At 44.4% G+C, this 12,841-nt stretch overlaps 1 protein-coding gene across 1 annotated transcript in view; it reads right to left on the bottom strand.

Moving 5' to 3' along the window:
• LOC144158459 (ATP-binding cassette sub-family C member 2-like) overlaps positions 1-12,841 on the bottom strand; it is a 117,841-nt gene that overhangs the window by 81,764 nt on the left and 23,236 nt on the right. The window contains exons 4-7 of the mRNA XM_077689340.1: positions 11,236-11,493; positions 9,085-9,288; positions 7,958-8,104; positions 4,737-4,827 (exon numbers count right to left, since the gene is read on the bottom strand). Of these exons, the coding sequence (XP_077545466.1) occupies positions 4,737-4,827; positions 7,958-8,104; positions 9,085-9,288; positions 11,236-11,493 (700 nt within the window). The remainder of the gene's footprint in view (positions 1-4,736; positions 4,828-7,957; positions 8,105-9,084; positions 9,289-11,235; positions 11,494-12,841) is intronic.

The raw sequence follows: 12,841 nt of genomic DNA, 5'->3' as shown, positions 1-12,841 counted from the left end.
GTAAAAATCTAAACTGCTTTGACTGTGTCTAAATGGCACATCGGATAGATGGAGGCTTCATAACGCAAGGAACCGAGGTTAGAATTTCACGACGGGAAGAACTTTTTCTTGTGTAATCATGATGATCATCATTTTAACGCATCATCCTATTGTGCACATTTGGCTTTCCTGCAGTGCATTTTTGTTACGACACCAACATCAGTGAAACCAAGAAAGCTTAGCTTTAATAAACAAAACATTGCAACACCTCGTAATCCGCTGCCCTTCGGTCTTCTCTGCAGGCCGGAGGAAAGCAGAACTAAATTAAAAATGAGTAGATTTGGTGTACCTGAAATGCCCGATTTAACACCAGTCACAACCAGATGGCCGAAACACCGTGAGGTAGCGCAGACCAGCCATCGTATATTTGGCTGAAGAAAAAATTGACCGCGCATCTGCCCTTTCGTGGCACATGTCGTCAAAAGACGATAGTCTTGGTAGGCATTTGCCAAGGAAATGCCCGCCTTTGCTTTCCCGCTCACCTCTCATGCTCTTCCTGTACCGTCGCGCTCATCCCAAGGTAAACACACTAAAGGTTCGCTCAAGGCGATTTGAATTTACCGCGTTCCACTGCTACAGGCCGGGTTCTTCGATGCCAGCGCTGCAGTACGGCGGAGACGTTCATGAATGGAAGCGGCCGACTACAATGTTTATAAACCGTGTGGCCGTGCTCCGCGTGCGTTCCAAGCAGAACGTGGAACCTAGCTAGTGGAACACCTTTCGTTCCTGTTGCCGCGTGATTTTTCATATACCACCAGGAGATGAGTTAGCAACAGCAGGCGGCGGTTTTCTGCAGTAGAAGTAGAATATCATTTGTTATTGAAAAACCAAGCATACATAAATTTTTTAATAAAGGAACACTAAATATCCCTTGTGTTCTAATTTCCTGTGTTATATTGGCGCATTGTCTTGTTCGTCAACAAAGTTGACAAGTATGGAACGTTTGGCTGTGAGTATATAAGAATATTGCGCAATATCAATTTTACTTTGGCCGGGTGGCTGAATCGAGTCACAGACAGACAGACAGACAGACAGACAGACAGGCAAACCAAAAGTTCTGTGTTTAAGTAGCCCGAGAAAGACTATCGTCTTTATTAATCGTGGCAGTGTTAGCAGGGGCTGCAGCATAGTGTTCGAACGGGCTGCAGGACGGATTTGTTTCCCTCATCTGAAGAATCATCGTCCCGGAAAGTGGCTTCAGAGGAAGGGCGTTGTTTTTCTTTTTACAAGGCGGTGCACCTCCAAAATATAACTTTCTCCTGCCGACTCATTCTTTTTCAAAGCGCATTTTAGGCACAATTTCGTGGACAGCGTGTGCAATGGGAAAAAGAGCCCAACCAGAAAGACATACGTATCGCAGGAGAACATCGCTGTGACGAGGTTGGCTTGTTCTAGAACGTGCTGTGAGGTTCAACGTCGCTGATGTCTGTCTTTTTTATTCTTCCGCCCTTCTTATAGAAGAGCTTACTTTTGAGTGGAAAGTTGCTACTACTGCCAATGCAGTTTGCGTCTAAAAGGCGCACCCTCTCGCACGAACCGCTGCAACACTGAATATTAGTACGGTACTTGGCGCGTGGTATTGAAGAGCGAACATCTGTGATGGGCTAAGTTAGCTGATGCAAAGCCCAACGTAAAAATGCATGGCCGGGGTGTGAACATGGGAATGGAAGTTACGTTCACTGCCTGTAGGTAGAAGACTGTGCTGGATGTGAAATGCGATCCAGGTAAAACGCCAATTGTGCTCCCGTGTCGACAAAAACTTTCGTCGGCCTTGACGGTCGAATGTTTGAAATACGGGGCATTCTCCTGTTGTACCAGGGCAACTAGTAGGCGGTATTGGTCTGCGGCTGGTTCTCATCCGTGGCTATACTCTCGTACGCCTATCGGCAGAGGGAAAAGCGCGAGAGAGAGTAAATTTTTATTGAAGAGGAGAAGAGGTCGGGCCGAGAAAGTGATCTTGGGCCTGCTGCTTAACCATATTCCTATTTTATCTTTTTATCCCCAGGACAGAAAAAGAGCACTTAAGACCTTACGACGTCACAACGGGCGTGAAGAAGGCTATCAGTTTTTCGCTATCGTCACGTGACGATGAGCTGCTCTCATCAGTGGCGCAGGTGATCGACATTTGTTTAGGTGGCCTAAGTTTTTTGTTTGGCAGGAGTTTTTACGATGCATGGTGCAGATGATGTGGGCAGGGCAACATCGTGGGCTGCTGAACGACGGCAACACCTGCTGAACCATGGAAGTTAATTCCGTGACGTTGCTGCCAACGCTTTGGGGAAAGTCAGACCAACAGATATTCTTTCGTGATGTTCTTCGGTGGAGACGATAGCAATGCTTGTGCATCAAAACTTTAGTTATTCTATTCGCAAGCGCGTCAGGAAAACGGTCAGGCATCGCAGCAATATCATTGGTATACGGTCACCAGCATCTTGTGTACACCGTATCTGCAGTATGCGATCTGTGTTTACATGATCTGCATGCTCCAGACGCACTGCTTTGAACTTGTTGCAAGACGCAGAAGAGGGCTGTCCACCACAGGACGTCAGAATATCCGCAACCTATTCCGTGGCAAACGCGGTTACATTATGAACTATGTAGTGGAATTTGCGTTATTTAGAGTTGATTCTGGAGGGGAGCCCGCTGTAACTCCCCCTGAAGTGTGCAGATGTTCGGGTTGTGGTTCATATGTAGGCAAGCGGAGAAGCGTAGGAAGCATTCGGTTGCCGGAAGTTAGGTAGCCGCTGCTGAATTGTCTTTATAACTCCTCCAGGTGGGGACGTTCCGATATCGAAGCTATACAGCGGGTGCCATAGAGACGTTCAAAGTCATGACCAGGTAATGGTGACCACGCTGATTTTGGAATGAATTGGTATACAAATCCGCTGACGGCAGGGTTATGAAAGACTTGTGCAGAGCGACCGACCGCCTTTTTTTACGTATCGCTGCGTAAAAACTAGTATCATAGAGCCCAATGAGGCTAAACCCCAATAAAATGAGGCCACCGAGTGGACATAGTACCTTCTGCTTACGAGTGATTCCTGAAATGTAATTGCTAGAATCGACTGCCATCTCCAACTGCCACAATCGGCTGCTGGCTGCAGTGGCTGCTTCTCTGTTAGAACGGAAAAGCGAAAACGTCCGTGCATTGATACGTAGGCGCAGGTTAAAAATTATGAGGTTGCAGAACATTAATCTGGACCCGTGCACTACGGCGCGCCCAAGACACCGGGTGCAGCTTTGACGCATTGAACCCCACATTCAATCAACAATTGGCTCCTGATAGGAGATACTGAGAAGTACTTACGATTCATCGCCGAAGAAGTGCAGCTTCCTGGGCCAGTTCGTACATATCGAAGGAACGGAAACCAGCAAAAAAGGACGCAAAACACGATGAGAGACGAGACAACACAACGCTGGACTAGCAACTGAAATTTAATGGAAGAAACCGACACACTCTGGGAACAACCAAGTCAACGCAAGCGCCAACACGTACGCGTGAAACGAATGAAAATCTTGAACGAAAAAGCATTTTCATTGGTATCACGCGCACGTGTCGGCGCATGCGTTGACTTGGTTGTTCACAGAGTGCGTCGGTTTCTTCCATTAAACTTCAGTTGCTAGTGCAGCGTTGTGTTGTCTCGTCTCTCATCGTGTTTTGCGTCCTTTTTTGCTTGTTTCCGTTCCTTCATCGCTGAACCTTTTGAAGAGCATCCATGAGCTTCTTCCACAATTGCAATCACTAAATCTCGGACAGACTGTCATCGGCTGACAAGTCATAGCAGGCAAAGTAATGATCAGAATCGACTTCACTTAAGGTGCCGCAGCATAGAACTAGTACTTTCGGCAGGGGAGCAATAGCTGGTGAAATTTACCAATCAGTATCGGCTGTTTTCTATTATGGTAAAAGCGACTGCAGCGCAGCCGTAAACAGTTCCAACGACCCAGGAAACATTTCTGCAGGATATTGACTAGCATTAACCGGCTTAATCTACTGCTCACACGTCTCAAACCCCTGAAACATCTTTACTCACTTTAGCAGTAGCATTTGCTGCCTTTCTCTGGTTATGTAGCCCTAAGTAGCGGCGCGTTGTCACAGCCATTCCAAATCGTTTCACTCTGCAACGCGCACTGACTGCGGACTCCGCGAGCCGGAGGCAGGCCGCGCGCATTGCTTCAGTTTGTTCTGTCTGTGGCAACGTTTCCAGATTTGCCAAAGCAGCTCTCTTGATAGTTTTGTTTTTCTCCCCTCTGTCATCCTGTCCTCTTTTGTTACTCGCTCTTTTGAAAGAGTGACAACTTAGCGCAGTGGGATCGTTCCCAACATGTCTCGTAAATTCATTACCCAATAAAACAGAGCTCCCTCTTTAACAGCTTTCTGACCATGACTGGCCCTATGTAAACTTCTAAGTGCTGTGCAACGATACGTTGGGAAGGGCAATGCCTCAGAACTTTAGGGTAGGAAAAGTTGTATTTCCTAGAACATCTACGCGAATAGAGCTGAGGAGAAAGGTTATCTGTTCTCTTTGAACGCTCGGGAACGGTGGGGTTGTAGGGACATGTGCGTCTGCAGTAGATCTTGGCAACTTATCAGCGCCTATCTGTTGCAGCTTTTGTTGCATCGATAGCCAGAAATGCCTTCGGAAGGCAATGTTGCTGACTGATAGCACGCCAATTTACAAACGAAAGCATATAACCTTTAGGCAGCCCAGCGCTTGGCGAGTGTCCGAGTTCCCGCTCGTCGTCTGACAACCAAAAGTCAGCAATTCGTTTGAGTGCCAGTGACGCCTGTGAGAAGAAAACAAGACAAAAAATAAGGTAGCTGCAAATTACTATGGAACGCGTACATGATTGTGGTGGTGGTGGTGGTGAGGTTTATTAACGGGCGCACCCAGCCTTGCGTGGTATGCCGGCAATGGCTCCCCCGATCAGAAATTTTTTACCGAAATCACCAAGAGTCACTGAGGCTTGTGCCCTCCGAAAACCTGAGGATCAGACGCAAAATGTCTCTCATATCTCTCCTTGTGATGCGATGGCCTTTAGGGAAAATTACATCTTCCAAAGAGGCATGCGGAGCGGCTCTGCTTTTCCTTCGAAGTTGCAGAGCAGTGATTCGCAATAATGGGCCGTAGCGCTGTTGTTCGCTCACTGCTACCACCCAATGGAATTAAAATTTCCCGCCTTCGCAGTGCTTGCGGGCCCCTGCCTGAAACTGTTCCAACGGGAGCTCTGTTATTTTTTTTTTATTTTTTTCTTCCCGCACGTACCGCCGTTGCACTGCCACTTTGTTACGCTTACTATCGTAAAAACCAACCCGACGAGCGTTCCTAACTAAATTAACGCCGGCGGTGGCGGTTAATTACGTACATTTTGCCTAAAATGTACCTACCGTTTTCGTTCGTCTAAACAACGGGGAAATGTATGACAAGCGCCAGCGGTTCACAAGTTTTGAAGGCTTATGACTATATAAAGCGCTTGGCTTTCAAAGCCTCTGGTTTACGCCGCGACGACGGAACGCAGTGTGGCTCTACTTGGGTCGAGAGAGCAAGCTACTACGACAGGGCAAGCCCGTAAAGTTCTCTGCCCTTAAATATGTCCTACGTTACCTGTTACACCACACGTTACTCACTCAATGGCTGCAGCAATAGAAATCTTCTAGCGGGTTTCCCATCACAGCAGCAACCGCTACCTCCCACTCAAATAACCAAGGTGTGCGCGCCGTTAAAGCTGCAGCACCGAAGTTCAAGCATCGACATGAACAGGTTTACGCTACTGACCCTTTTGCACATGCAATTCTGCAGTCACATGATACGAGCTTTGCCGCGAGAAATGGCGCTCGCTAGCTTCATGTCCACGTAGTAGTTCTTGTTGAGTGAAGTGAGCACTCGCCAATCCTAACTTAACCGGCCCCGAATGTGTCGGTGAAATTGTTGGTCTTACGTGAGAAAAACATGTTTTCAATGGTCGCTAGATAGTATATTCACAACAAAAATAGCGTTGATATTTTATATAATTTTAATCACATATGTTTCCCGCATTTTAACCAAGATAGCTCTCGCGGTAAAGGAAGCGACACATCTCAATTGCTTTCAGCATTGAACGGGGTACTCGGCTCGGTCGTATAACGCGTCTGGATGGTTGAAGGCTTTTGCGCCCCTTTTGTACTGTTCTTGCACGACTACGGAAGCAACGTAATGTTTCCTTTTTTGTCTGCATTCTGGGCTTCTATACGCTTCGTGTATAGCAGGTATTCTACAAGAAGCGGAGCGTTGTAGAGCTTAAGACGCGCATAAATCAGAGGATTACTCCACTAGATGAAATGTAGACATGGAATAAATATAGTGCCTTTCAAATCCAGGTTTTTAATAGGTTTGTGCCCTTCTCTTACTAGAATACTACACTAAACGGGCTACATTCTTTGGTCTGCAGTGGTTTATCCTTGAGCAACATATGATTTTCGCCGTTTTGTTTGTCCTGATCTCTACACGATCCCGTAATTTCCGAGTTTAAATACAAAAAAAAAATGCTGCGTCAAATCTCATGGCAGCCGGAATTACCTCCGAAATATTCTCACGGCAGTTTCTATTAAAAGTGGCTGGCCTAAAAGTCGCTGAATATTATTGCATCGCAACGTCAGCTAACACAACCGAACCTCACGGAACCTTACCTGACGTAACCTGTCCTATCCTACCCAAAGTATTCCACCCTACCGAACCTATCATAACCTACAGAAATCCTGCCCAGTTGCAGCGAAGCTTACACAACCCATCCCGACGACACAGCTAGAGCACAACCTATGTCATAACCTCCACAAATTCAGCCCAGTTGCCACGAGCCTAACATAACTAAACCGAGCGGCACAGAACACAACCTATACTAAACCGAATCGAGCCCATTCTAGGCGTCTTGTCGATCGTTTGATATTGTAATAATCGGAATAAAAAAACCATTACCAATATCACGACGAGCCATATCTTCAAAAATTCGGAAAGCTAAAGAAACACACTTCCTTTATGCCGGACTCGAACGTGAGCGTTCCCGTTTCGTAGCAGGTGCTATACAACAGCGCCACATGAGCAGCTCGCGGAACGAGTTTTCGAGGGATGTTTGTCCCAGAGAATTTCGGGTGGGGTGCTTAGCCACTCACAGGCGAGTGCCGTGAGAAATTCCTGAAGGTATATCTCACGGTTGCCGTGATAATAAACAGTATCTACAAAAAACACTTCTGGCTAAAATTAATGAAGCAAAACGGCGCCAATGACGTTGGAAAATTCGAAATGTATGAATATTTTCAATGAATGTTTGCAGTAAGCACAAACATTCGTCGGAAAGCAATGAGTGCAAAGCAATGCGAGGCAATTTATTTATTAAACATTCATTGGACAGCAATGAATGCATTAACAAACGTTGCATATAAAAAATTTGCTACATGTCCTGCTCGCGGAACACCGCGTGGGGAATGTGTCATCTTGTTCTGGTTATCGTCGTCGTAGCAAACACCAGGTTCTCGGGAACGAATAATTTAGAGGGCTTTCTTTTTTGGAAAACTTTCACAACATTTGAGCTTTTCAAATGATTATCTAGCGCACCTTTCAAATTAGGAAATACGTGTTGCCTGAAGTACCAATTTGGGTAGTTAACTACCAATTTGGGTAGTTAAATATGGTTGCTTTGCATTAAACTTTACTGCAACAGTGTTCACAAGAATGCCTCCAGGTCCAAGCTGCCTCAGGTTTAATTGAGGACATGTTAAAAGGAAAGTGAGATTTTGTCGTCGTTGTTACTGTTTGACTATTTGATAACAAAAAAAAGAATGACACTTCATATCCCCCAAATAAACAAGAGCAATGGTTTTTGTTTCACAGAGAGAGAGAGAGAGAGAGAGAGAGAGAGAGAGAGAGAGAGAGAGACCACTTACCAGGCTGTAATTTCTGACCGCTAGGCTGCAGATATTCATGGATAGGTCAGTCATAAAAAGGAGTGTCACGCAAGAGAATGAAAGTGCGGGCGTCAACACGATGTCGGGCTCAAATAGAGTCATTGTGGAAAAGAGGATGATCATCAGCTGTAACAACAATAGGCGAAGACCAACTTTCAAAATTTTCTTACAGTTGTAAAGCGAGAGAGAGAGAACTACTCTATTTCTCCCAGCTTTTGATTAACGCGCAGAAATATCCGAGGGTCATGCTGCCTCTTCGAACGGGAGGCCTCGTGAGGGTAGAGTTTCCTGGAGTTTTAAACTAATTTCACATCATTCGGCACTTTCTTCAGACACATTAGTATTTGATTTTATATTTGGTTCCAACACTAGAAACGTGTACTTTGTTCAACCGAAAAGAATATTAAGAAGTAATTAGGTCAGCGGTATGCATACAGGGTCAATTGATGTTGATGTACTGAAGTAGCCTAAAATAAACAACTGATTTACTTTTAATTGTTGTTAGTGTGATAATATAACAGCTGTAGCAAAGTAAAAGATTTGAATAGGTCGTAAGGCCCATTTCCGAATAAGTAGAAATTTTTGATAATTAGTGGTTGTTGGGGTTCCCCCCACACAAGGGTACCGTGAGATAGCCTAGATTTGCAGCACTGGCTGTTGTGAGTGGTGTGCCGCAATTGCCAGTATGGGGGCCCATATTATTTATAATGGATATAAGCCATATCTGTAGCATTCCTGAGAACCCATGTATGACCATGTACGCTGACAATATGAACAGTCTTCAATTCTACTAAACTGCAAGAATCGTTTGTGACGCGTTATATACACAATCTACAAGCTGGATAAAGGTAGACCGTAGACGTCTTCGTCTCACATTCTTCGAAACCATGAGAGAACGGATACTTGAATCCTAATGGCGTACGATTCACAATTGAGAATAACATATAACACGCCAGCGTTTCGTGTGTAGGAGGGCGTAAATAATTATTGCTTTAGAAACCATGCCCAGGAACGTTTGCAGACTACCTGATTATGCAAAAGGGGCTAGGGTTGGAATCCGACTCATTACGCCAAATAAGGGTCGATTTTTTTTCAGAAACACTCACCACGGAGCTGCTTGACGTGTAGATGCAGTCCAGAATGGAGTCCAGCATGTTAATTCGAAGCAGCCACTTGAGCTCTCTCTCCCGCGGACGAAGCACGTTTTGCTGCATTGCGTCCTCCCAAGCGTACATTTTGACGACACGGATTGTGGAGAGCAAGTCAGCTGTTGCCTTCAGCCTATCGTCCCGCGCACGAGTTGCTTGCATCTATGAAAATGGGATATAAATTGTCGAATCACTCAATTTTATGCCTAAAATAGGTATTTTGAGCAATAGGCTCCCCGGTACTGTAACGACAGAGTTATCAAACCAAATAAAATTGCTAAATCTTGTATGTACTTATGCTTTTCAAAGTTTCATCTGTGTAGCCGAGTGTTGATTGATTGCGGCACTATTCAGGCACATTTTACCGAACCTTGTCTATATACACGTGCCTTTAGTGTATCCATGCTTTCAGCAGCAACTTTTCAGGGGCGTATTCTGCGAAGACATATGGCAAGCCACTAAGATTCATCGAAGGAATTTGAAATTTTTTACGACAAAGGTTGTACCGAATTGTGACGACGTGGAGCTAATCACAATATTTCGATGGCAAAATGGTTACAGTTTACGAACCCTTGCATTTTTAGGTCGGAGAGTAATAAAGGCTTTCTCCAAATTTTGACAACCATTGTTAGTGATGCCAGCAACCTGCACCCCTGTGACGCAACGCGGTGACCGGTGGCAAAAGAAACCACATTTTGTTTGAAATTAGTAATTTTTATTTCTACCTGCGATAACCGCCGAATGACTTACTCTACGGACAATGCGACTTCAAATTGATCACTCCCAAAATGGCCATCGGAACGCCCTGTAGTGCGAGAAATTCTCACTTGAGTCACGTCTGGAACTGAGCACTACACATTACAGTTTAGACAACATCGTCTAAAAGAACAAATTGCTTCCGAACTAAATGCAAATTGACCATAAAGATCCTAATATAGAACACCAATCAGCTGAAATTTGGTTAAACTTGGCTACAAATTACACAAAACATTATTCTTTGAATTCGAAATGGCGTCACTACAAATCCTTCAAAGTCGTTTGCGAGTCCAACTAGACAGAAATGCGGTTCTTTCGCTTTTCCATCCGCATAGACAAAAGACTTGCTGTTAGAGGTCCTCTCACAAAAGGTATTTCAGAGCATGCTCCCTAGTCATTCTTTTACATAAATACTCATAACGCTTGCTGTCGCTAAAACAGCCCTACTCAAGCTGTTTCTAGTAGCCTACATCGGCAAACCCAGGAAAAAAAAACGTGGTACATGTATAGACCAAATGTTTCCTAAAATTTAACATTAACGTCGTAAGTCCACAACGTATTGACAACACGGTTATTGAAGGCCACCACTGCAAATAGTTTGTACTTTGAAGTTCTTTATTTGACCACAAAGCAGTGCGAGCGCATACAAAGGAATCACAAACATAACGGTGACGAAGGCAATATGGCGTGGAAAATCGGGAGAAACCTGCACAGATGCAGCTTTACTAAGCCCCACCTTCCAAAAAACAAAAAAAAAAGAAGGAAGGCAGCATGCAAGCAATGGAGTTATTTCTTAGCAAATAAGTCTTCCGCGGCTTGTAGCAAATGCATATATTCTTGTATATAACAATACATTCAAAGCACAACTCTGTTATGACCGCTGACATATATTTGTAAAACAATTTTCTATCGTAATACACTCATTGTACCCAAAAATATGTAAGATACACAATATTTCCGAAAAAAAAAAACACACATTCAAGTGTTTTGACGGACTTTTGTACCTCCTCTTACATGTATTAAATAATATTCACATTACCGCCGCATAGCTGTGACAAATTTACGTTGTGCCTTACGAAATATAAGTTTCGAACAATATGATCTCTTAGCCATTTACGAGTATCACAAATGTTGTGTAAGTTAATTTACCCTAATGGGTTGGTTTGGAGTATCTGTCAGATTATATTACAGCTTTCATACGGTAGAAAAAACCCTTATCTCCGCGCCAATTGTGACAAAAGTGTTTTCTTCGTTTATGCGAGAAATGTGTCAACCGATCATGTGCTGCACCCGGACTAAGTAAGCGTGGCAGGTGATTGTTTACCTTACAATAGTGCGAGAAGTGGCACTCACCCACAGACGCGCTTGAAGAGGAGAGCTCAATAAGGGTAAACTGAGGACAAACAGGAGCCAGGCGGCGCAGCACAACGTAGGTCCGACGCCAGCCCTTGCAGCCAACATCCAAAATATGAAAGGTATGCTGGCCACACCGAACAGCGTGGTCGAGATGCTGAAGGGCAGTATGCCAAATATCCCGCAATCCACTCCAACAAGTGAGGTGATGTAGCCGGCTGTGTAACGTGCCCTCGACCCTGACGCCATGGTGGTTACCTGGAGAAAAATGCAGTCGCTTTTTATTTCATCTTTATTATTGAGAGAAAGCGGCTTTCGATCGGCTTGTGCAGTTGAACTAGGGTGGGGCCAGCCATGGTAAAGTCTTATTACGTGCAACGGCACTAATGGGCAAGTAACCGCAGACTTTTTCATATATGATGGAAATAAAATTGCGCTAAAAGGACGGGACGACCGTCTCGTTTCTATTTTTACCTTGGCTGGTTGGCGATATGTCGCCAACTTCCTGTCAACGGATTAGGATACCAAGCAAGGTCACGGTTGTGCGTGCTAGAGTCGTTTGTTGACCCCGAAGAGCCTCGAACCCGAAAATTCGTCTGCGCCGCCGTGACGGCGAGATGTCCAGCTCGGCCGGCGGTAGCTTCGTTCGCATTGGCGTACTTGTTTAGGAGTTCGTTCGGAACTTCAACTGTTTACTCCACCGTTCTTATTGCCATAAAGGAAATGGGCAGTATGTTTTGCGGCCATATAGCTCACCATGCAAACTGGTAAGCCCTGCCTAACTTGCGTCTGCTTTGCCGGCCTCTGCCAATCGCAGAGCATTCTTGTATGACATCCTAGGTTCTATTGCGGGAAATGAGCTAGTGGGTCGCATGATAAGTCCCTTTGTTCCTAATTATGTAGCTTATTTTAGCGAGGTTTGCGTTAAAAGCGGCGTCAGTATGGTTCTAACGAGGCAATCTTTCGAATGAACCAAACTTGTGTTGTCTCTTCACGGCTCCTTTAACGACGGCTTGGGCGAGTTGCATATTTGTTTTCACTCTTGTAATTTTATAAATTGAAGCCCAAATGTACTTTGCGCTGTAAATACTTTAACAGTGTTGTTATGACTACGAATTAAGTTTTTATCGGCCCTAACAGTGCTTTGGTTGTGACTGCAGCTTTATTCTCCGGCATGGGGACCATTCTCGGTGCTGAGAACAGCGTTTTGTCGTTTTGAAGAATCAATTGTTTTTATTGTTTTTAATTATTTGCCTAGTGGTAAATAATTGGAAATGTTATTAAGATTTATGCGTAAGATGGGTTAGGTGCAAGAATGGAAAAAAAGAATATACTACCAAATGGAGCAATTATACATGCATTACTTAAAAGGGGAAACACTACATATAAAAGTCTTTAGAAATATTTACAGCTATCTATGTATCTTATAGTTGGGTAAAAGACACGAATTGAGAAAACGCCTCAACTAGCATAATGAAAAATTATGCAGACATGGTTTGGAAGCTGGCAAAAAATGCTTTACGGGTCGTCTTTGAGGATTTTGATTGATTGTGATTTGAGATAAGGATTTCAGGATACTGAAAGATGTGTATTGTGCCACAAACAA

Source organism: Haemaphysalis longicornis, unplaced genomic scaffold (assembly GCF_048455015.1).
Source record: "Haemaphysalis longicornis isolate Haplotype H1 unplaced genomic scaffold, Haemaphysalis longicornis Haplotype H1 scaffold_10, whole genome shotgun sequence".
In the NCBI taxonomy this organism is placed as follows: Eukaryota; Metazoa; Arthropoda; class Arachnida; order Ixodida; family Ixodidae; genus Haemaphysalis; species Haemaphysalis longicornis.
Note: the sequence above shows the minus strand (reverse complement) of the source record. Positions and strands in the feature narration are given on the sequence as shown.